Source organism: Lotus japonicus, chromosome 2, assembly GCF_012489685.1.
Source record: "Lotus japonicus ecotype B-129 chromosome 2, LjGifu_v1.2".
NCBI lineage: Eukaryota > Viridiplantae > Streptophyta > Magnoliopsida > Fabales > Fabaceae > Lotus > Lotus japonicus.
In genome coordinates this window covers 72,337,674-72,359,494 of record NC_080042.1, presented here as the reverse complement: position 1 = coordinate 72,359,494, position 21,821 = coordinate 72,337,674, and the positions used below count along the sequence as shown (strand labels likewise).

Here is a 21,821-nt window from a genome sequence, read left to right as displayed (position 1 = left end):
CAAAGTTCTTAATCTTCTGCCTGCTTTTCTCATTCAGTTAGTCGCATTGATTAAAAGTAGATGTTTGAACTCCTGAGATCGTGAGTTCGATCCTTCCTTGTGCTTTGGTCATGAATTCGGGCTTCAAAGTTGATGAGAAAAATATCCTTACATTCCCACACATACTTTTCATAAAGTAATTTCGCACTTTATATGTGTGGTATTACTTTTCCAAAAATTAATTATGCACATTTAAGTGTTCCGCACTCTTATGCGCGGTTTGTTATTACTTGTGATATTAAAGTTGCATGAACCAATTTTATTATAACATTGTTCTAACACAGCACACCTTAACATAACATAAAACACAAACAACACATAACACAACATAAGATAACCTAAAACACAAATCTAATAACTTAATCACAAATTATCCAACTATAATTATCCAAAGATAAAACACAAATTATTTGACATAATTATCCAACAACATAATCACAAAAATTCAAAAAATCTAGAGCTAGATGTGCTGCGGTCATTCTTTTTCTTGGACCTCCGGTACACCAAATCATTGTGTATGCTCTGCTTAACTATAGCTTGCATGTTTCAGAGGGCTACCCAGACCCAGACCTCTAATGACACTGACGGTCCCCTGACCTATTTCATCCAAAGCTATACACAATCACCTCTTCAGTTGATTAAACTCACCTTGCAAAAATTTGAAATAACTATTCAATGAAACATGTACATCATCAATTATAATTCAATGAAAACAATATGCAAGAAACTAACCATTGCAGAAGCAGTATCAACATCTCTGGTATTAGATGGTATCATGGAGGGATGTTAGTTAATCTGATACTAATGAAGGTAATCTATTGTAGACAGAGAAGCGACTATAGCACGCATGCCTAAATGGAAGACAAAAAAATCATGAAGCCTTGCTGGGAATTATTAGCACTCAACACAATCTCTATTTCCAATCACAGTAGAAGCTGAAGTGTGTTACACAAATTCACAAAATTCATCAGTTGTGTAGTAGCTCTGAATCATCTGAAAGAAAATTAAATGTAAATAACCGCCAGCCTAAGATAGTAGATGTTTGGAAATCTTTCTAGGTTTGACTCCGAAGTCAAAATCAATTTGGGGAAAAAATTCTATAAGTAGCTTCTGGACACCACAATTGATTCTGATGAAAGTGAAACTGATCTAAGCATGCTAAAAATGAGGCTCAATTTCAGACGAATAGTTCATTTCATTGCCCCTTCATTTTCCTGTGCAGCATTATCTCCTTTTCCCTTTTCTGTTTATTGGTATGTACACAAGAACTATAGACTGAAAACAGCACCAAGTGTCAAGTGCCTAATGTTCCATAAACAAAAGAAGAAGAAAAAAGTACAAGAACACAGATGTATTGTTCTCTACTGAACCGAAAAAGGCGGCATCGAATCCGCAACATTGACTGCAAAAAACAAAAGAAAATGGATCTGTAGGAATATTTGAAAGCAACATGTGGTCACAAGAACTGGAAGATATTGGGGTGACAGAAAATGATTAGCTCTCATGAATCTTTGGGCCGCTGTACATTTTTCCATCAACTTCTAAATCTTCAAGTTGCTCCTTCTCTTGTAGCCATTCATAACCATTCCTTTCCTCTTCTGGTATAGATATTCCTTCTACTGAAATTTCATAAAAGGTGCCCTTAGCACTAAACTTCAAGATAAAAATTGAGCGAAACTCTTATCATGATTGGAATAAAAGTTTATCAACGTTGCATTCAACCGGTATTCAAGCACATACGAAATTAGTGGCAATTTACCTGAAATGTTGGAAAAGGGGTAATTGTTGTAGTATGTGCAGTGTCTGCCTTCATAATCCGAATATGGAGGACCAAGAACATCGAGAAGCATGCACGCTGTCACTGCTGTGAAACAGTGCATGTTTCCCCCATCCTCAGGGTAAAGGATAGAGGGGTTGCAAGGACCCGTGAAATCAGCATCAACCTTAACTTTTGCTAGCCGCATCTCCAGAGCCTGATCTGCATAAGTACAACATGAAAGTTAGTTGCTTTTATAATGTTTTCTGTTTTTTAGTGGAGAAGAAGGAGCCTAGGAAGACCAAATTTAAAATTAAAAGGGTAAAATTACTATAGAATGAGTAAATTACCAACCAGTACTAGCTCATTAGTCATTGTCAAAATGAGAACTTTTCTCTTTTCTTACATGCTAATGTATAAAGTCATTTATTTACATTTTCCAGATTTAACAAAAGAAGTTAAGAAGATTGAACTGCATAGGGGAGACACCCAACAGACACCTAGAGTGAGAAATGAAGAGAAGAGAGGGAAGTAATGAATATGATATATGATTTATATGATAAAAGAAGAGAAATAAAGAGAAAAATGAGGTGTATGTGGAGTTGTGGAGTTCCTGCACTGTTTAGTTGTCTCTGGAGTCCCTAGGTGTCTAAATATCATTACAGCAACAAAGAAAACAGGGATTTTTGCTAATGACTAACATTTCATAGGTTTGTCCAACCACAATGCTACTTGGCAATGGCATGTTCCTTCTAAGCTTCTATATTTTCCCACATTAAAAAAATACTATCCTTTTCTATTTAATGTCTATTCTAAATTTAAACTTGTCTCCCTCCTACAGTTGCAAAAGTACCAGTGTACGAAAGCATCACAAATAAGTAGAGGATAGTACAATATGGAAAGATTACAAAACAGGAAATAAAGTACTTACATTCTGTGGGTTTGAAAATGATAGGAGATTCAGGAGGCAAGTCAACGACCCAATCATATATGATTTGATGTGCATAGTTCCAAAAAGAAGCTTACTAAAAACCGTTATTCCAGGGTGATTGTGAAGAGGAATAACCCCAGAAGATGGCAAACAAAATATTCTCATCTACGTTACATAATATAAGGTGGTTACCATCAACAAACTGTAAACATATCATACTAATTGCGCCAGTGCGTAATGGAGATATAGATCTTCTAATTCTTGAGGGCGGTCGTTCTTGAATAAAGCTGCAGCCTTATGTTCCTCATCACCCCATCCGCACAAGCAGAAGCGCGCTCCACTGTTTTGTATTACAATATCTTGAACATGAGCTATATTTGACCAATCCTCCCCTGTTTCCAGCTGACATCGCTTCGCTAACTCTTCACAGCCGTAAATTCCCAACTTTTTCAGGGATTGGATACTCATTGGAATACACGTCAACTTGGGGCACTTAGAAATAGCTAAAATTTGAAGCGAGCCAAGGTTTCCCAAGTAGGAGGGCAGGGATACTAGGTTTGGAAGATCAGACAATATTAAGGTTTTCAGGGCAGTCACATGCTGTAAAGCCTCCTGTAATCCTTCAATTTTTGAGCAACCATGAATCGCCAACTGCTCAAGGCAAGTAAGGTATTGAAAACCTGCTGACATATTGAACTTATGCTCCCCACAATAACTAATTTCTTGAGAGAGTGCAACCCTTGCAATACTCCATTTGTTAATGAATTGAGGCTCTGGCAATGTTTTATGTCCAGTTGTTGGAGAGCACCAAGGTTAACGACTTCATTTGGGAGTAACTCCTCAAGTTTGGAGCACCCAAAAATGTGCAGTCTCTTTAGAGAAGAAAGGTTACTTAGCATCCCATTTGGAAAGCAAGTTAGCTCTTTGTTTCCTCCCAAATATAGCTGTTCAAGACTACCAAATTGATAAATTGAATTTAGTAAATCCAGGTTTCCTTCCCCCCGTATAGTTAGACTGTTCATAGATGGAAGGCGTGGAAGCCCTAACAATTGAGGACATTCAATAATTTCAAGATCTGAAAGGTGCGGGAACATGTTTTCTCCATCCTCCCTTGATAACTTTTTCAAGTTCGGCATCTTCTCCAGTATAAGAGATTCCAGAGCTATGAAAATTCCATCAGCACAGGACTCCTCGTATAAGTATATTATTTCACGACTCATGTTGGATATACTTAGATACTTCAGAGAAGGTAGTTTCCCTAGCTGCGGAAGGTTTAAGCAGCTTTTGCAATCCACAAGTTCTAAAGAATTTAAATATTTGAGAGAAAGACTGGACATCCATTGTGGGAAACATGCACCTGTATATCCTTCCACAGCAAGAATTTGAAGTTGTTGGGTATGCGGTTGAAGCACTTCAAGAATCTGCTCAACATTTTCCTGTGATTGGCAGTTTTCATTTCTCCCCCATGACAACTGCAAATTATTCAGGTGCTTACTCGACATGTTGGCTTCTTGAGCATCAATTACACTTTTTACTTTCTCCAGGTGCTTGATGTGAAGTTGTCCTTTAAGGTTCAACCGTCCCAATTCTGCCAACTGGAACCCTTCTTCCTTGCCAACAAAATACATGCTTAAAGTCCTTAGACAAGTCAACTTCCCCATTTGAGGGGGAAATCTTGATAAAGAATAGCAGCCAATCAATGATAGATGCTGTAGAGCTTTTAGGCGTACCAAACTAGCAGGTAACTTTTTCAGATAACGACAATTGTCTAATTTCAAAATCTGCAAATTCCAGAGCATGCAAAGGGATTCCGGAAGAGATTTGAACGATCCGGAAGAGATATCTAAGTGTCTTAGATATTTGAAACGACCAATTGAAGTTGACAAACTTCCTAGGCGGTGGTAGTTAAGCATCCGCAAAGAATTAGATTTCAATGCCTCTACTGAACGACCCCCAAATAGATAAACATGTTCCCCTAATATGCAGGTCTTCAAAGATTTGAATCGACCCGACTGGATTGAACTAACTTCCTGTTTCCATGAGGCTATCCTATAAAATGATAGGTGCCGGATTCCTTCAGACACATCAGCTATACCATTATTAACTGCACTGCAACAGACTTCCTCGGCAACATATTGAGCAAGATCATGAACAAGATCATGCATCTTGAAACTTGTAATTTTGCCAAATTCATCTGTCTTAATATCTTGGAAAATTGATCTCCAATATAATTCATTAAATAACTCATCTCCGATATCCTCTGCATCCACCATTTCATTGGACGAAACCAATCCATTAGCCATCCAAAGTTCAATTAGAAACTGCCTGCTTATTATTTCATCTTTGGGAAATAATGCACAGAAGGAAAAACATTGTCTCAATTTTAAGGGCAAGTTCAAGTAACTTAGTATCAAGGAAGGCATGACAAAGTTCTCACCTTCCAAGCTCCACAGTTTGCTTTCCTTGATACGGAGCCATTCTTTCTCCTCTCTTTTAAAGCGCAAGAGACTTCCTATTGCTATTGCTGCAAGAGGCACTCCCCCACACTTCTTTACTATTTCCTTTCCTATGCCCACAAGCTCTGCACGTTCTACCTCGCTCGGTCCAAATGCTCGTTGTTTAAACAATTCCCAACAATCATCATTGGATAGCATTGACAATTCATGAGGAGGCATTGTTCCCATGATGGCTACAACTTTCTGGAGACGAGTAGTGACCAAAATTGAAGCACCCTTACCTCCATGTATCAGTAAAGATTTCAACCTCAGCCAATTCTCTTGTTCATCGTCCCACACATCGTCCAGAACAATCAAATATCTTCTTCCTTGCAGTAAATCTATAAGTTTCCTCTGCAGTGGGTCTAGATCTAAATCCTCACAGGCATGCCCGGATGCTGATTCTATGATAGCTTTTGTCATTCTTTTCAAGCTGAAATCTTCCGAAACGCACACCCAAATTCTTTGTTCAAAGTGGTTGACTACCCTCTCATGATTGAAGACAATTTGGGCAAGTGTTGTTTTTCCAAGTCCACCCAAACCCAGTATTGGATAGACCACTAAGTCCTCGAAACTCGAAGAATCACCAACCAAAAAGTCTACAATTCTATCCTTATCTTCATCTCTTCCATAGACATGAGGTTGAGCAATGATGGAGGTGGTTTGGCGCCACTCAGCTCTTTTCTGGGTAACCATCTCAGTCAAATGAAACTTACTCCTCTCTTCAGAAATTTCATCTAACCTCTCACTTATCCTCTTCATTTTCTTAGCAATTCTACGACGGAAGACAACATGCTTGGGATGAAAAGAGGATAAGCAACAAGAGATTTGTTCCTTGTCTTATAAACCACACATGAATCCTCCATTCTGCATCTCCAATGCTTCAGTGGCGCACTCGTCCAAGATGTCATCCAGGACATAAGCAGCATCTTTCAGCTTTCGCAGCCAATCCTTAATAGCTTTCTCAGTGAATTGTCTCTCCTCTGCATCTTCAAGTGTTGCCTTGATTGCAGTGAGTGTGCTGGACAGCCTTTTGAATTCTTGATCAAAACCCAGAAACAAGCCAAGCTCCTTCTGAATGAGTGAGCTCAAATTCTCAAGAGCAATTTCAAGCACAGCCTCAGCCATATTCTAAGTTTCTCCTCACAAAATGAAGATACAAAAGTTTGAGAATTGCAGATTTTCAGTGCAAGACTAGTATCATGCTAGAAGATTAATAAAGAGAAGAGACATTTTTGTGTCGACTTGTGAAGTCAACAAGGGACCCATACTAATAATGCAGTTACAGGGTTTCGTTGAAGTTTCCAAATTTTGGAAAATCATTGAATTTTTATTTTAAAAAAATAGTAGAACGGAGAGAAAGCACCTTCAGACTACCGGGCCGGGTGGCGTTAGCGTCAGTGGCATGCTGGGGAGGCCGGCAGAGGCTCACTCGTGGGTAGGAGCGTTGAGCGATTTTCCCGATGAGTGTTATCCACCAACTGGGAAATTTGTGAAACTTTGATAATGGGTAAGTGACATCAAACTAATGGTATGAATAAAAATTTCACTTTGAAACAAAGTTACCAATTTGCTCTATGACCCTTGTTGTAAAAAGAGTATTGAAACAAACCTTAGCAGTCGCCGGAGTTCCTCTGCCGGTGCTCCATTGTACCGCCGTCAAAGCTTACCAACAAGGTGAGAACCCCTTCTCCAGCACCATGCGACTTAAACCCCACATTCACGACCACCACTCTCGCGCCACCACGAAACCACCTCCGCCGCCACACTCATTTCTTCCTTCTGGTGTCACGTTCCGCCACCGGCGTCCGAAATCACCTGGCCAACGTGGCCCACCGCGAACTCAACAAGGAGAAAATCAATTTTATAATTTTTTTTTTAAATTAATCACTTTTATAAATTACTTTTTAAGGTTTTTCTTTCCCTGAGTATAACTCACTTTTGAGTATTTATAATTTCAAAAAAATGACGTTAAAAAAATTCATAAAAACGAAGTATTTACTAGTATATGTTATTTAAAAAAAAATTAACATGGAGGGGCATGGTTACAAAGCGAAAACAACGCTAAACCACAGGAGCGGGAAGCAAGGCTAAAGTCTCATCAGTGTCTTGGTATAAAAGATGACGACATTCTGCTAACCGGAATTGCAACACTTGAGTCCCAAACTCATACACATGGGCTGATTTTGAAACTATTAAGAGTTGAAGATGGAATAAGATGATGGAGTATGATGCAAAATTATTATTTTTTATTTTATTTTGGTTCTCTCCACGTAAGAATTATTATAATATTGGTCCCTGAATAGAATTCTATAATTTACCTCATTAAAAGCCTACATGGCAGCATGACACATCATCGCTAAAATGGGTGGAGGGACCAAAACCTCATACTTATTAAGTTAAGAGATTGATTTTGTTGAAAATTTTATTTAAAGACCAATATCATTAGTTAGAACAACTCATTGTGAAACAAATCTTCATACCAAATATGCTCCCCAAACAACTTTTACAAAATGATACAAATTCAGACCGAAATTCTAGTAGGAACCTTTTTTTCCCACTAAATGACTAATAACATACTGAAAAGTGCTTCAATTAGAGAAAGTACAAGTGCTTCCATTAGAAAAGGGCTAGATGAACATCGAAACACCAAGAAGTAAAAACTGGGTGAAAAAAATCATGAAGCCTTGCTAGGAATCATTAGCACTCAACACAATCTCTATTTCCAATCACAGTATAAGCTGAAGTATGTTACACCAATTCACTAAATTCTTCAGTTGTGTAGTAGCTCTGAATCATCTGAAAGAAAATTAAATGTAAAACCCGCCAGCCTAAGATAGTAGATGTTTGTAAATCTTTCTAGATTGACTCTGAAGTCAAAATCAATTTGGGGAAAAAATTCTATAAGTAGCTTCTGGACACCACAATTGATTCTGATGAAAGTGAAACTGATCTAAACATGCTAAAAATGAGGCTCAATTTCAGACGACTAGTTCATTTCATTGCCCCTTCATTTTCCTGTGCAGCATTATCTCCTTTGCCCTTTTCTGTTTCTTGGTATGTACACAAGAACTATAGACTGAAAACAGCACCAAGTGTCAAGTGCCTAATGTTCCATAAACAAAAGAAGAAGAAAAAAAGTACAAGAACACAGATGTATTGTTCTCTACTGAACCGAAAAAGGCGGCATCGAATCCGCAACATTGACTGCAAAAACCAAAAGAAAATGGATCTGTAGGAATATCTGAAAGCAACATGTGGTCACAAGAACAGGAAGATTGTGTATTGGGGTGACAGAAAATGATTAGCTCTCATGAATCTTTGGGCCGCTGTACATTTTTCCATCAACTTCTAAATCTTCAAGTTGCTCCTTCTCTTGTAGCCATTCATAACCATTCCTTTCCTCTTCTGGTATGGATATTCCTTCTACTGAAATTTCATAAAAGGTGTAGTTAGCATTAACTTCCAAGATAAAAATTAAATGAAACTCTCATCATAAAATGGAATAAAAGTATGAAAACGTCGCTTTCAACTGGTATCCAAACACATGAATTTCGTGGCAATTTACCTGAAATGTCGGAAAAGGGGTAATTATTGTAGTATGTGCAGTGTCTGCCTTCATAATCCGAATATGGAGGACCAAGAACGTCGAGAACCGCGCACGCTGTCACTGCTGTGAAACAGTGCATGTTTCCCCCATCCTCAGGGTACAGGATAGAGGGGTTGCAAGGAGCCGTGAAATCAGCATCAACCTTAACTTTTGCTAACCGCATCTCAAGAGCCTGATCTGCATAAGTACAACATCAAAGTTAGTTGCTTTTATTACGCTTAGGAAGACCAAATTTAAAATTAAAAAGGGAAAAAATACTACAAAATAAGTAAATTACCAACCAGTACTAGCTCATTAGTCATTGTCAAAAAGAAAAAAAAATTTAACATGCTAATGTAAAAGGTCATTTTTTTACATTTTCCAGATATAACAAAAGAAGTTAAGAAGATTGAAAATAATTCATTTAACATCCGTGTAGTGGAGACACCCAACATACACCTAGAGTAAGAAAGGAAGAGAAAAGAGGGTCCTGCACTATTTAGGTGTCTGTAGAGTCCATAGGTGTCTAAATATCATTACAGCAACAAAACAAAAAACAGACGTTTCCTAATGTCTAACATATCATAGGTTTGTCCAACCACAATGCTACTTGGCATTTGGCAATGGCATTTTCCTTCTAGGTTTCTATATTTTCCCACATAAAAAAGATACTTTATTTTTCTATTTAATGTCTATTCTAAATTTAAACTTGTATCCATCCTACAGTGGAAAAAGTACCAGTGTACGAAAGCATCATAAATAAGAAGTAAAGGATAGTACAATATGGAAAGATTACAAAACAGGAAATTAAGTCCTCACTTTCTGTGGGTTTGACAATGGTAGGAGATTCAGGAGGCAAGTCAACGACCCAATCATATGATTTGATGTGCATAGTTCCAAAAAGAAGCTTACTAAAAACCGTCATTCCAGGGTGATTATGAAGGGGAATAACCCCAGAAGGTGGCAAGCAAAATATTCCCATCTACATAACATAATATAACGTGGTTACCATCAACAAACTCATATCATGCTAATTAGTGCGAGAACACGTTTGAAAACAACACTGAAGCTAAAATTATGGTGGATAGAAGCAAAAGTTGAGAAAAATTGCTTCTGCCCACCGTGATTTTGGCTTCTCTGTGATTTTTGAACGACTTTCCAAACATGCACTAATACGAAAGTAGTTTAGGTTAGCTCACATACCGAGAACTTTTCGCACTCATAGATGTGTAGGTATGTAATTTTTGGAATTCTTTGAGCGGAGCTTGACCGGAAATGCGGCATATCAGGTTTCAAGCCGACATCTTCTGGTCTTATTGCATCTGAATATAAAGAGAGGCAAACATTGCATAATTAATTTAATTTACTGCACAGGTAAACTTGTGGTCCAGGAAACTGTTAAGTGAGTGGCATGATTTCAAAGAATATTGCACAAAAAGCCCATATGATTCCATGTCCAGACATAAAACCAGCACAGAACATCACCCTTTTGACTATGCTTAACAACTCCCACTAAACAATGTGTTTTTTGTCCTAGACCTCCTTTAGCCATTTGACAATGTTTCTTATCCACATTGACAATCATCACCATAAAAACAAATCCAAGAACATTCATCTTGGTAAGAAGCCCATAGATTCACTATCCCCTACCAAACAATATGGAATGCAAGCCAATAATGTAGCTCATTGTCATCAAAAAAGTCCTAATTTAAGGACTAGTGAAACCAAATTATCCACACATTTGTTAACAAATGTGAGAGAGGAGCACAGGTCTAGATAGGAACAAAAAATGAGACAAATGAGAGATATGATGGGTGATGTGTGGGGAACAGAAGGCGGGATGGAAAAGGAAAGTGGTGGAAATTAAAGGGGAGACAAATTGGTTGTGATGCTTGATGTCTCGTTTATATTAGAACAAGGACTTGACAACACATTGAAAACTGAACTTAATGCAAATATATATGTAGTGGGGAACAACAAGCACATGACAAGCTTTTGTTTTTTTATTTGGATAGCCATTGCAGAAACCTCGGAGTATATAAAATACATGCATGTGAAGACACAAAAGGCACATCACATCCCACTCCCAGGGAAGTAAATAACTATTAGCACATAAAAAAGCACAAACACCCCACCCCCAAAACAACCTAAAAAATACACAGGGTGATAGGTAACATCAGAAATTGGTTCAATTTGTATAATTGAAGCAAAAACAGACAAAAAATTGAAAAAATATCCCTCCAAAATTATAGATTATCTCAAAAGTTCGATTCTTAGGAATCACACTCTACAAAAAACTATTGGTCAGGACCACACAGGGTCCAAATTGCAAAACCAAATTATTATAATTCCAATGGAAAAGGGAAAAATTCCAGCCAATTCACAAGTAGTACACTAGAGTTGAGTCTGCAACAAGAAGAAAACCACACAAAATCTTCATTCTAGATCAAAATTTTGACATGACAAATTAACAACATAGCACAATCAGAATCCAAAAAGAGGGAAACCTCGTACCTAAAACAGCTTGAAGTCTCTGAATGTCCTGAGGGGGAGGGATAAACCCTGTTCCCCCAGAAGCAAAAACCTCCTTGCAAGTGTCAAATAGCTTCTGAACCGGCGGCATCTTCTTCTGACGCCGCCGGTTCCGCTTAGAGCCGCTGCTAGTAATGGTTTCTCTCGGCAATTCACAGAAGCTTCTCCCTTTTATATCTGCCAAGGTCCTCTCAATCCCCATTAAAGGTCTCAACTTTGCGGACCAACTGAAAATGCAATGAAAAAACAAAGCTCAGAAACTCAAATTCAGGCAAATGGGTATCCGAAAATCACTTCAAAATGCAAAATAAAGAACCAAGATAAGGATGATGAAATTTGATTACTGTTGTCAGTTTTTGCAGGGTATTTTGCTGTTGCTGTTGTTGTTGTTGGTAGTTGTGGTGCACTGTGCTGAGGTTGAGGTGAAAATTGTGAAGATGGGTTTGGATTGAGGATTGACATTGATATAAAAGAGGAAGAAGAAGGAGAAGCAGGGTTAGTTGAGAGAGAAAAACAGTTTGTTTTAGCAAAGGAAATCAGAAAACCAGGGGCCATGTTTGCCATTCCAGTGGGCTGTTTCAACAGCGGGTTTTTCTTATATTTATATAATATTATTATGTGATGATATGGCATTTTTGTGTTACTATTATATTCATTATCATTTATTATCAACATTTTTCAAAAGGGATTATGAACATTAATATATGAATTTTAGATATAATAATATTATTATATGGTAATAAATGAAAATAATCGAAAACAACAAACTACTACTAGCCCTATTCGGAGGAGAGTCCGAAATAGTGATGTCATGCTGCACAGTAGCACTGATTTCATATAGTCTGTTGGAGAATTAGCTTCACGAGGAACATGGTAAAAGTGACATCATAGTTATGTTCGATAATTCTAAGAATGTAAAGGAGATCTCATGCATGTATATAGAACATGCACTTATCATTGTTTTAAGACTCAACAAGCTTCAAACAATGTGTTTCAAAATGACTTTATAATATTTATGTTCCGAAGAAAACTACGATCGTGCTTCATATCACTAATCTCTACACGAATAGCATCTCCACCGACATAGCTTTGCATAAAAATTGTTAATCCATGTTCCATAGCTGTTAAAAACCAATTCTCCCATGGCCAATAGCCAATTCATCGGGCTAAAGGTACCGTCAGTAACCAAAGTGACGCAACACCTGGAGGCAATGCTGACCACCGAGAGGCAACAACAAAATTATGATGTTGCTGCTAGAGAAATTGCAGATGGTCAACATGTTCTTGTCTCGTCCATTTACGGGTTGAGTGGACGGTCCATTTATTCTCTCCAAACTGCAGCAACGAAGAGAGAGAGGTGTGTCCCCCCTACTTGGGCATAGACCTAAGCCTGAGTATTCATTATAGCGAAGCTCATACAAGTAAAAGCATTCAAGCGTAACCAAAATTTCCTCAAGTGCGGACAATCACAAAGACAATGGAGAATGTCTTTATCATGATGTGAAAATCTAAACAACCTAGCGAAGAAGCAAGATTACACCGAAAGTGATGATTGCTTACTTGGAACACATTATGCATAATCAACCAAAGAAACACTCTAATCTTTTGTGGAGGCTTGATTTTTCAAAACCATTTCAAGGATTCAACAGGTCTGATAATAGTGTTATTATCATCCAACCGTTGATAAGCTGAGAAAATCATTTTAGTTTTAGGATTCCAAGCCCCACAAATCACTGAACCTATCATCGATAGAAGGGGGATGGAGAGCAACGCTTCCTTATAAACTTGGGGTAATTTTGTATACATCTTGCTCATCTTCCAGGTCCTCGTCTCAATATTTGTATATGGGTCGGAATATTATATTAATACTACTCCCTTAAGTCCAAAACAGTTGTTTATTTTTACCTTTCACAAATTTTTTTGTTAGATTGGAAACAAAATAACAACAAAACAAACAATTAGGAAAAACAATTATCCCTTATCCAACAGGTCGAGAACTTTCCTAAGAGGATAAATCCAATACTCCTTTTCCCTCTCCCAATATCCCAACTTAGCTAAAGTATCAACCACCTTGTTAAAATCAATGGAGACATATTGAAAGACAACCTCTTAGTCTTGTTGCACCAAACTTTTATAGCTTTAGACATAAAAGTTGCGCAAGAATGAAGATTAAGAGAGTCATTGTGTGTGAGACCATTAACAACGTCCAAACAATCAAGCTCACAATCCAGCTCCCGTGCGTCAACATTCCAAGCTTAAGCTAGGCCACGAATAACAACTAACAGCACGACCAAATAAGCATCCCCTTGGCCTTCGAAGCTAGAGAACCCAACGACCCAAGTTCCATTTTGATCTCGAAGCATCCTAATAGTGCCCATACCCGAATTACTTCTATTGTAGCTCTCTTTTGTGTTTAATTTCAACCAATCAGTATCAGGTGTTGTCCAACGATCACTAATGTGCACCTACAAAGTAACGTCCCTAGAAACATAACGTGCGAAAGTGTCATGCATACTACTACATTGAACAAATCTTAAGGGTCAAATAACCCAAACTTCTGAACTCATTCCATATCCACTATACGTGATGAAGTAATTTTTCAACTTAAGTTTGCTTAAGTACTGTTTTAAAAAAAAAAAGTTTGCTTAAGTACTCCAACCAGTCAATCCCAGCTATTCAACATAAAAAACATAAGTGAAAGATCGCAACCAGGCCTGAATTAAACCTCTTTAGAATGAGGGCAATCCCTTAAGCAGTAAAGGATGTCTTTTGTAGGATGCGAACAACGAGTACAGGCTGGACTAGTTGCAGTTTTACAATAAAAGCAGTGTGCATTTGAGGGTAAAACTAGGTGTAAGGCTAGCCAAAAGATAAATTTGTATTTCTCTAGAGCTTTAAGCTTCTATACACAAGGGATGGTCAACATAGTTCTTGAATCAAAGATTCGGCAAAGCATACGCTGAGGTTGTTGAATAGCGACCACTTAATGCTGAATTCCATCTCCAATCATCATCAAATAGTTGCCCATTGGACCTGGGCCGCATTGACCAAGCTTTGAATTTCATAAGGAATAATATTCCAAAATCCTTGTCAATTCCACCCATTCTCCCAAATATCATTTACCGACAACTCAATATCATTGACATGGACAAAAGGAACAAAGTTATAGAGAGCTTGAAGCCAAGCTCATTTTGATACCTAAGAGACGAGTTTACTTGTTGTAACATGAAAAAAAAAACATCTCACAAGTGATCCCTAGCTCGAACAATGCTGCACCAAGTATATAAGACATTTACTTTAATTTTGTAGTCAAAGAGATGAATATTCTTCATATAAATATTTTTCAGGATCCGAACCAAAAAACAGCCGAATCTTTTGACATCTTCCAAACCAACTTACCAAGCAAAACTATGTTACTCTTCGACATCAATCTCACACTCAAGCCACCACAAATTTTCACAATTGTGACTTTATTCCAACTCACGAGATGTCATCCCTTCTTGGTCGCATAAGAGCTCCAAAGAAAATGTGTGTACTGATCAATTAAGTTACAAATATTAGATGGTAGCTATGCAACCTATATAGTATATACAGAAAACGGGTAAGGAATTCAAAACTAATTTAACAAAGCACAACTTCTCATACTTATTTAGTATGTTCATCTTCCAAGAAGACAAGACAGGGGACGCTTCACAATTTAAAATAAAGAAAACTATTTTGAGTTTAAAAAAAATTAAAAAGATTTATTTTTCAATTTTCGTCTGTATAATTAATATACATTGTTTTTATTTTCTGGGCTGTTTTTTTATTTCTTCGACGCTTCATTCGTCCATGCCGTTTTCACGTGGCTGTATATAAAAATTGGTAAAGACAGAATATATATATATATTCATTGAAAAAAAAAAGATTTGGTTTCGTTCGATTATAATTTGCCCCTCAAGAAGTGGGGTACCTCAAGGGTTAATAAATAATAATTTATTTGTTGCCACTAGGATCTTGCTTTTAATTTTTTATATTAATCAATCAATCAAGATGCATGGTGTGCTTCGCAGAACTCACCAAGCTAATTTTTTAGTAAGCTTCCGTTTTGAATTTGTTACGTAGAAATGTGATAAATGATTTAATTGAAAATGATATATAAATACATAAAAATGAATGTCAAAAATAAGAGAAGTTGTTAATAAATTATAGTTTTTCCGTTTGAAACATGGACTTTTATATCAATAATAATGTTTAGATTTTAATTATTATTACAAAAAAATTATACTTCTTGAATTCCAAATCTAAAACGTTAGAAACAATAGTTTAAATTTAAGGTATAAGATCAGTGTCAGAGTAAAGTTGATTCTTCTTCGACTTCATAGCTTCTCTTATAATTATAAGCCTCTTCCTTTCCCATTGGGCGCTGAGGCAGTATCTTATTTCATAAGGCAACGATAAATGCTACCATTGATTATAAACGGTTATGACTTATGACCGGCTATTTATTAGTTGGGTATATTATGATGGAAAAAACATTACATAAATTTTCAAATAATATATTAGTGACATATGGCTGTCATCATATTTTCATAAGACAAAAATTGGGAAATATATATGCAAAGAATCATCTCCTGCTTTTGAGGCAGCTATATATTGCGGTTCCGTAAAAACAAGTTTTTTTCCTCAATCCTACGTTGTCCCGTGGCCGTGGGTCGCATTCGGTCAACAATAGATCAAAAGTCAAAACCTAGCTATACACATGCTTCGTCTTATCCTAGCTACCCTTACAAATATTGTAAAATTAAATTTATATACTCTATCCATATGTTCCTTAAAAAAAAGCAAAAATATGTATTAAATAGAAGTTTTGGGAACAAAGCATTGATGAATACAGAGGGTAAGAAGGTGACTAGAGCACAAAAAAAGCTAATTAATCACTTATCAACAAAGAACAATCCCATAGAATAAAAAACCAAGAAAACCCAAACCAATTCAAGGTAACCAACAACATGGAAAAGGGTAAATGGTCACATTCGTCCCTGGATGTTCGCACCGACTTCAGAATCGTCCCTGGATGAATTTTATTAGGCTCGCGGTCCCCAGATGTGGCAAAAAATAGTCATATTAGTCCCTGACGTTAAAATCCCCATAAAAGTCAACATTATCTTTCTAATTTTCTTTCACTTTGGTCCCTTTCTTCTTTCTTTCACCCTCTTCACCCCCTGCTTCCATCATTTTCACCAAAATCCACCCCCCATCATGCTTCAGAAACCCAGAATGTAAACCCACAATCTTCACCTCCTTCATCTTCATCGTGTTCATCTTCACTTTATTCATCTCCATCCCCTTCTTCCATCATCTGCAGTTTCCAACCCATTCTCCACCGTCAGATCTCGACGTCGACCTTATTCGTCTTCCTCATCGCCTTCAAGCACGCGCCCATTTCGGAGGGGATTTGGTAGAATTGGGGGTTTAGGGTTTTGAGGTGGAAGTTGATTTAGGATTTGGGGGTGCTGGAAGAAGGAGAGAGGAGGAGTGTGCCTTGAGAAGAGGAGTGGAGAAGGGGGTGGTGGTGGTGGCGATTCTTCTTGGTTGGTAATGGGTTCGAAGCAGACGAATCGGGTTTGGGTTTCTTGAGACCCGACATGAAGACGCGAAGTTGAGTGGCAGATTTCAACAATGAAGCGGTGAACTAAGGTTTGTTGGCTGTGGATTCGGTGGAAGAAGGGTTCACCTCTACTATCTTCCGCTTGAAGAACAAGTGGGCATGACCAAAAAGGAATCAAGCTCTCTCCTTTGCAACATGAATGCATCGAAAGTGAGTTCCAAAAGGTGAGGAATTAGAACTACACATGCAACAATGAATACTTCATCATAGAAGTTGTGTAAGGTTCTAAATCAGTGGGAGAAGCTGAAATTGAAGCCCAATGGGTAGTTGAAGAAAAATCACAGTGAAGATCTGGGTTTGGCTTCAATTGCACATGTGAAAGAGAAAGAAGAAACACAAAGAGAGGAAGAAGAGGGAACGTAAGAGGAAACACAGAGTGGAAGAAGAAGAAACACAGCGATGACTCTAGTAGGGCATGGGGTGGATTAATGAATTTGATTTTTGATGATTTCTGGGTTCAAGACTGTGTTGCTATTGTGATTGAATTGGGAATTGAGTTTAATTTGGGGGAGAAATTAATTTTATTAATTAAATTAGGGTTAGAATAAGGGGAGGAGTTTTTGGTGAAGATGATGGAAGAAGGGGATGAAGATGAATAAAGTGAAGATGAACAAGATGAAGATGAAGGAGGTGAAGATTGTGGGTTTACATTCTGGGTTTCTGAAGCATGATGGGGGGTGAGTTTTGGTGAAAATGATGGAAGCAGGGGGTGAAGAGGGTGGAAGAAAGAAGAAAGGGACCAAAGTGAAAGAAAATTAGAAAGATAATGTTGACTTTTATGGGGATTTTAACGTCAGGGACTAATATGACTATTTTTTGTCACATCTGGGGACCGCGAGCCTAATAAAATTCATCCAGGGACGATTCTGAAGTCGGTGCGAACATCCAGGGACCAATATGACCATTTACCCACATGGAAAATTGAAAAGAAATGTGTTGTTATATATATGTCCACTTAAAACTTTCAAATAGTATTAGTTAATATTTTATTAAGTACTAATGTCTTGTGGAAACAATAAATGAAAAAAGATAAAATATATTTCAATAAATAAAGTGGGAAAACAATATTATTATAAAAATTAACAAAATTCATTACACTCTTTAATATGAGTTTTTTTATAAACATTTAATTAGAAACGAAAGGAGTAATATATAATATTAGCCACGATCTTTAACATAATGCCTAACCTTACACTAAGATAACAATTAGTACTAAAGATAATTAATGAAATTAACTTAAAGCCTGATGTTTATCTTGATAATGGATGTTGATTGAAAATTAAGTATAATTAACTCCAACCCCTACACTTGGCATGGCTTGCTCCCCCAAATCCCAATAGACAAGTTTAAAATTTGATTGATACGGGTATGACTATGAGAGATTTAATTTTGGCAAAGTATATCATTCATCTCTATCAGCGGATCATTCAACATTAAATCCAATACACACGCATTGCCTCTTTTTAGCGGATTTAATTTGACTCACATATATCAAGTGCTCCTCCCTGCTCGACAAAAATTGTTGTTTTAGCCTCTTTTCGTAGTTTTTAAAATGTTTGTTGTTTTATAAAACCAAAACATTTTTTCTAAATTTTTTCATTATACCACCTTTTAATGTATTTTCTCTCATTTATCACTTTTATATTAACCAAGTGCAATTCTTCTTCTTTTCTATCAGATGTATAATTTCATGGTTGCACGTGATACTAATAAAACTAATCAATAAATATATTTTAATAATATTAGTATATGATTATCATCTTACTCTTTGTAGTATTACCTTAAACAAAAATATTTTTGGAATTGAGGGAGTAATAAACAATAGTAAAAAACAGCAAAGTTATAATTTATTATGATAATTAATAGTGTACAATATTAAACATGTCACTAAATGTTTATTTATCAGTTAAATGACAAGACATATTTTCGTATTAACTCGATCAGTCACAGATGCCAACTTGCCTCCACTCTACTGGCTCAAGATTTGCCGATGAGACATTTTCTTTGCACTTTTCAACTATATATACAAGTGCATACATGCGAATTTAATATTTGTATAGGTTTTTTTTATAAGCTAATATTTGTATAGGTAATCTTACTTAGCTTGTTAGTCATTGTTCTTCAACAAAATTAATCCCTTGCAACCACTATGGGTAATAATTAGTTTTCGTGTTGGATTTGAACATGTGATTAACAACTGGACAATAATCTACAGTAATAATATACTTAATTAATTATAAAAAATACATATTAATTATCAACCAATCTTGACATTGTTTTCGGTATATTTGAGTGAATAATACTCCATAATTAGATACTTATGTCAACAGTATTATATTTATATCATGAGAATTATTTATGACAACGGGTTAAGAAATTAAAGGTGAATTATTAATTAGTACAGTAAACAACCAAGAAGAACACAGATTTTGAGTTCAAACCTCTTAGACCATCCACAATGGATGGTTGAATGTGTTGTTTAATGTTGTTGAATTTTGTTAAAAAGGTTTAATGGTTGTTGAAATTGGTTGAAAGGGGAGAGAGAGTGTGAAATTGTTGAAAATTTTCAACAAGTTTAAAGAGCTTGCGGTGTGCCACGTGGCGCGAGGCCAGTGGCCACCGCAGGCGCGTGTGCAACACGCGCAGACATGACGCGCCTTGTCTGCAGGAGAGATAAAAAAAAAATTTCAGCCCCTGCCACGTGGCTTCCTCTGGTTGGTTACTCCGGATTTCTTTTTCCTTATCTTTTTAACTCAATTATTTCATCAAAAAAAATATTTTCTGGAAAAAAAAAATTATACCAAAATTCATGATTTTTTTTTCTCTATAAATAGATACTTGGTTCGTTTGATTTGGACACAGAAAAAAAAAAACCAAGTTTTTTCACTCTCTTATTATCTCTCTCACCATCTTATTTATCTATCTATTAGCATTTGTATTGAAATGGATCCCAACAATCACCATTTCAACACCCAGAATTCTTCAAACAACCTATTTTACAACCAAAATCACAACAACTATGAAGATCCAAATCAAATTTCTTACCAACGTCCTCAAAATCCAAACTATTATCAAGTTCCACATCAAATCTCCAACCAACGTCCTCGAAATCCAAACTATTATCCAGATCCAAATCAATTTCGTACCAACCTCCTCAAAACATACAAAATTTTAACCAGTCATCAATTGTTCCAAACTCTCATCCATCTTATGGATCTGTGAGATATTCATCTCAAACACCCCAGTCTAGTGGTTATATGCCAGTGGTTCCTGAAAATTTTCTGAGTGTTGATGTACCGGAATTTCCGAAATTTTCAACACAAGTCAATCTTGGTGGCGGGTCAGCTGATAATGAAGTCAATGAAATCACTCCTAAGAGCAAAAAAGCTCATTTACCCGCATGGAACACTGCACAAAATCTAGTGCTAATTAGTGGGTGGATTAATTGTGGAACAAACAGTGTTGTCGGAAGAAACCAGAAAGGAGAAACATTTTGGAGAGATATTGCTGAGTATTGTAATGAGCATTGCTCATTCGATCCTTCGCGCGATTGGGTTGCCTGCCGAAACCGTTGGAATTATATGAACACAAGACTGGGTAAATGGATTGGCGCTTATGATAGCGCTAAGCGTGAGCACCGAAGCGGTTGGTTGGAGGATGATGTTATCGCAAGAGCGCAGGAATTATACGCAAGTGGGAAGATTGGTCAATTTACTTTGATGGAAGAATGGCGCGTTCTCCGTGATCAACCACGTTTTTGTAGTCAGGTAGGAGGAAATAGTGGCTCGAGAAGTAGTGGATCTAAGAGATCACACGACAGTGATGCAAGTGGCTCAAACTCTATAGGATCAATTCCTCGTCCAATGGGTAGGGAGGCAGCTAAAAAAAAGAGTAAAAAGAAAATTAGAGAAGAAGCTGACGAGGTGGTGGACAAAGAGTGGGATTCTTATATCCAATTCAAGGAGAAAGAGCTTGAACGATTGGACAAGATAGCATCGGTGCAAGCAGAGACTAACGAATTGATGAAAGAGAAGACTAATGCGATGAAAGAGAAGACTAATGCTAAGAAAGTTAGTATGTATCTAAAGCTAACTTCGGAAGAGCATCTCAGTGACCGTAAGAAAGAGTTGTTAGAGCAGTTGTCCAAAGAGCTATTTGGAAATTAATTTCAAGCGAGTCTTTGTCTGTATTCGGTCAAACTTGTCAGTGGTGTGAAGTTTGTAGTGTTTGCTTTAATGTTTGCTTTAATAATTTTCAAGTGGTGACAGCTATGTAATAATGTTTGCTTTAATGTATGGGTAACTGTGTTTGAATATGTACCACTCAATTCGAATCTTGTCCTTTTCTGATAATTAACTCAGGTTGATAACTTATTTCAAATCCACCAGTGGTGTCAAGTCTGTAGTGTTTGCTTTAATAATTTGCCCGTGGTGTTAGGTCAGTAGTGTTTGGCTTTTATAATTCTCGGGTAACTGTGTTTGAATATGTACCACTCAATTCGAATCTTGTCCTTTTTCGATAATTAACTCTGGTTGATAACTTATTTCAAATCCACCAGTGGTGTCAAGTCTGTAGTGTTTGCTTTAATAATTTGCTCGTGGTGTTAGGTTAGTAGTGTTTGGCTTTTATAATTCTCGGGTAACTGTGTTTGAATATGTACCACTCAATTCGAATCTTGTCATTTTCCGATAATTAACTCTGGTTGATAACTTATTTCAGATCCGGCACTCAACCACCATTCAATGTACCTACTTATATGGACTCATAGATCCATTGATGTACCAATATCCCAAATCTCTTCCAATCTACTTCAAATTTCACAAAAAATG

The 21,821-nt window shown here is 36.9% G+C and overlaps 2 protein-coding genes and 1 pseudogene across 2 annotated transcripts; all 3 read right to left on the bottom strand.

The window, feature by feature from the left end:
• Positions 1 to 1,214: 1,214 nt before the first annotated feature.
• LOC130739353 (plant cysteine oxidase 2-like) lies at positions 1,215 to 2,891 on the bottom strand. The gene is given in 4 exon segments (XM_057591628.1): positions 1,215 to 1,655; positions 1,799 to 2,017; positions 2,727 to 2,784; positions 2,787 to 2,891. Coding segments are annotated over 4 exon segments (504 nt in total). The 3' UTR covers positions 1,215 to 1,533.
• Positions 2,892 to 2,939: 48 nt separating this feature from the next.
• Positions 2,940 to 6,541, bottom strand: LOC130739349 (putative disease resistance protein RGA3; annotated as a pseudogene).
• A 1,344-nt stretch (positions 6,542 to 7,885) lies between these two features.
• Positions 7,886 to 11,855, bottom strand: LOC130739347 (plant cysteine oxidase 2-like). Its single transcript, XM_057591623.1, has 6 exons — positions 11,687 to 11,855; positions 11,325 to 11,569; positions 10,014 to 10,132; positions 9,630 to 9,792; positions 8,790 to 9,008; positions 7,886 to 8,650 (listed from the first exon to the last, which is right to left on the bottom strand). Exons 2-6 carry the CDS (start codon positions 11,542 to 11,544, stop codon positions 8,526 to 8,528), a joined length of 846 nt encoding a protein of 281 aa, XP_057447606.1. The 5' UTR covers positions 11,545 to 11,569; positions 11,687 to 11,855; the 3' UTR covers positions 7,886 to 8,525.
• Positions 11,856 to 21,821: the final 9,966 nt, after the last annotated feature.